Genomic DNA, 1,992 nt, shown 5'->3' with positions numbered 1-1,992 from the left:
AAAAAAATATTTATAGGATCTTAGCAAGTTATTCATCGTTGTCACTGTTGCAATTGACACAAACGAAAGTAAGACCAATACCTGGAACACATTTTGTATGTGCCCATTCCCTGCAAGTTTGATACTGAATCCAATTTTCTCCTGGTAAACTATCAGCATAGCCTTCACAACAAATCAGACAGGAGTAAACATCATCATCACTTTCCTCGCTTGACTGAAGTATTTTTTAACAGACAGACGTCTTCCTTTTTTTATCTATGTTCTTTTTTGGCTTCTGCACTTTTTTGTGGTTTTAGTTTGCTATTCTTCTAAAGCGTTCTTTTCGGGACTGTCTATAAGTATTGCAGCTTTTCTCTTTCTTCTATTAGTTTTAGTTGCTTCTCTAGGGCCTGCCTTTGGGTATGGTCGTACAATTTCCGGGGAAAATACTCGTAGGTCGATCGTCTCGTTTTTTTTGATGCTTGGGCCAGCTTCGGGTTCAACTTGGCTGGTTGAGACACAAAGAGTGGGATAAGGTTCAGTACTGGACACTGGATCTTTTTCCGACTCGATAGTTTCTGGTTCGGAACGATCGGTTACAAATGATGGGGAATACTCTTCCTCACCAAAAATGTGTGCATTATACGGGAAGATGCCTGTTTTTTGGAAACCGTAAACAATATTTATTTTTGTCAGAGCAAACGGCAACGAATCAGCGACTATTTTTGGTATATCATAAATAGTGAGGGTTTTCCCCGGGTTGTTTCGTAGCCATGCATCTTTAGCAGCAGCACAATACTTTTTGAACGGTCCAAAGACTGACACATCCAACGGTTGTAATTTATGGCTACAATGAGGAGGAAAGGACAGCATTACAACTCCTTTCTCTTTGGCCAAACTTAGTGTTTTCACGTTCAAATGAGAGGAGTGATTATCCAACACCAACAAAACAGGGCGCTCTATGGACGGTTTCACATGTTTTATAAAATGTTGCATAAAATGATAGAATTCTTCGTCTGTAACGCATCCACTAGCATTTCCGGCTCCTATACATTCAGGGGGACCACCGTTAAGAAAGTGTGTCTTAAATTGTTTTCTCGGAAATACAAACATAGGAGGCACATTATTTCCAAGAGCAGATACAGCAGTTACTACAGTAACGTTAGTCCCTCGTTCCCCAGAAGTCATTGCGCCGACGTTGCGCTTACCTTTGGCAGCTACAATTTTATTTGGCTTCATAACAGTGGATACTCCTGTCTCATCTATATTCCAGATGTCTGCCGCAGTAAATCCATATCTATCCATTGCTTCCGCTAATTTCTCAAAAAAAACTTTAACATTCTGCGCATTTAATGATTTTGGGTGGCTGGCATGGCTGGTGGGTTTTGGTTTTCGTATGGATAGCTCCGGATTTCGTTTTAAAAACATCGAAAGCCATTCTTTTCCGGCCATCTTATTTGCAGTCCAGCTAGGTGGAATTTTAATGTCAAATTTAGCAGCACACTCGTAGGCAAGGCGACGGACGTCTTTTGGAGAATATCCATAGAAGATCGAAGCCATTTGTAGCAAGTATTTTTTTAGAGAATCTTCCTGTGTAGGAGAAAATATTTGTCTCGGTGTTGTATATCCCATGGATGAATCACCACCTTCATTTAGTTTCTTCAAAAATCTTGTTAAAGTCATTCTTTTAATACCGAATTTTTTAGCGGCGGCATTTACACTTTTTCCTTCATCGTTGACTGCTTTTACAGCATTTTTTAAATCTTCAGTAGTGTAAGAACATCTTGTAGTCTTCCTTTTGTATGTACGCATCCTAACAAGAAATAAAACATTTATTACTCTAGGAGTATGAGTCATGGGGTGAGTTGAGCAACTATAGCTCAACTAACCTCAACCCGGAATTTTGAAACAAAGGCGAGGTTATAAATAAATCGGAAGAATTATACCCAGAATCTCTTTACATATCAAAAGTACAATAATTCTGTGGAATATTAACACTTACCTGATTAAAAA

The 1,992-nt window shown here is 39.0% G+C and overlaps 1 protein-coding gene across 1 annotated transcript; it reads right to left on the bottom strand.

The window, feature by feature from the left end:
* Positions 1–293: 293 nt before the first annotated feature.
* On the bottom strand, positions 294–1,791 carry LOC106712268. The gene has a single exon (XM_014504763.2). The coding sequence runs from the start codon at positions 1,789–1,791 to the stop codon at positions 301–303; it is 1,491 nt and encodes a 496-aa protein (XP_014360249.2). The 3' UTR covers positions 294–300.
* Between the last annotated feature and the right edge of the window lie 201 nt (positions 1,792–1,992).

This window comes from Papilio machaon, chromosome 3 (genome assembly GCF_912999745.1).
Source record: "Papilio machaon chromosome 3, ilPapMach1.1, whole genome shotgun sequence".
Classification (NCBI taxonomy): Eukaryota; Metazoa; Arthropoda; class Insecta; order Lepidoptera; family Papilionidae; genus Papilio; species Papilio machaon.
This window is presented reverse-complemented; position numbering and strand designations above follow the sequence as displayed.

What these genes read in the sequence shown, in the direction of transcription:
- LOC106712268 (XM_014504763.2), bottom strand. Translation starts at nt 1,791, where the DNA reads ATGCGTACATACAAAAGGAAGACTACAAGATGTTCTTACACTACTGAA.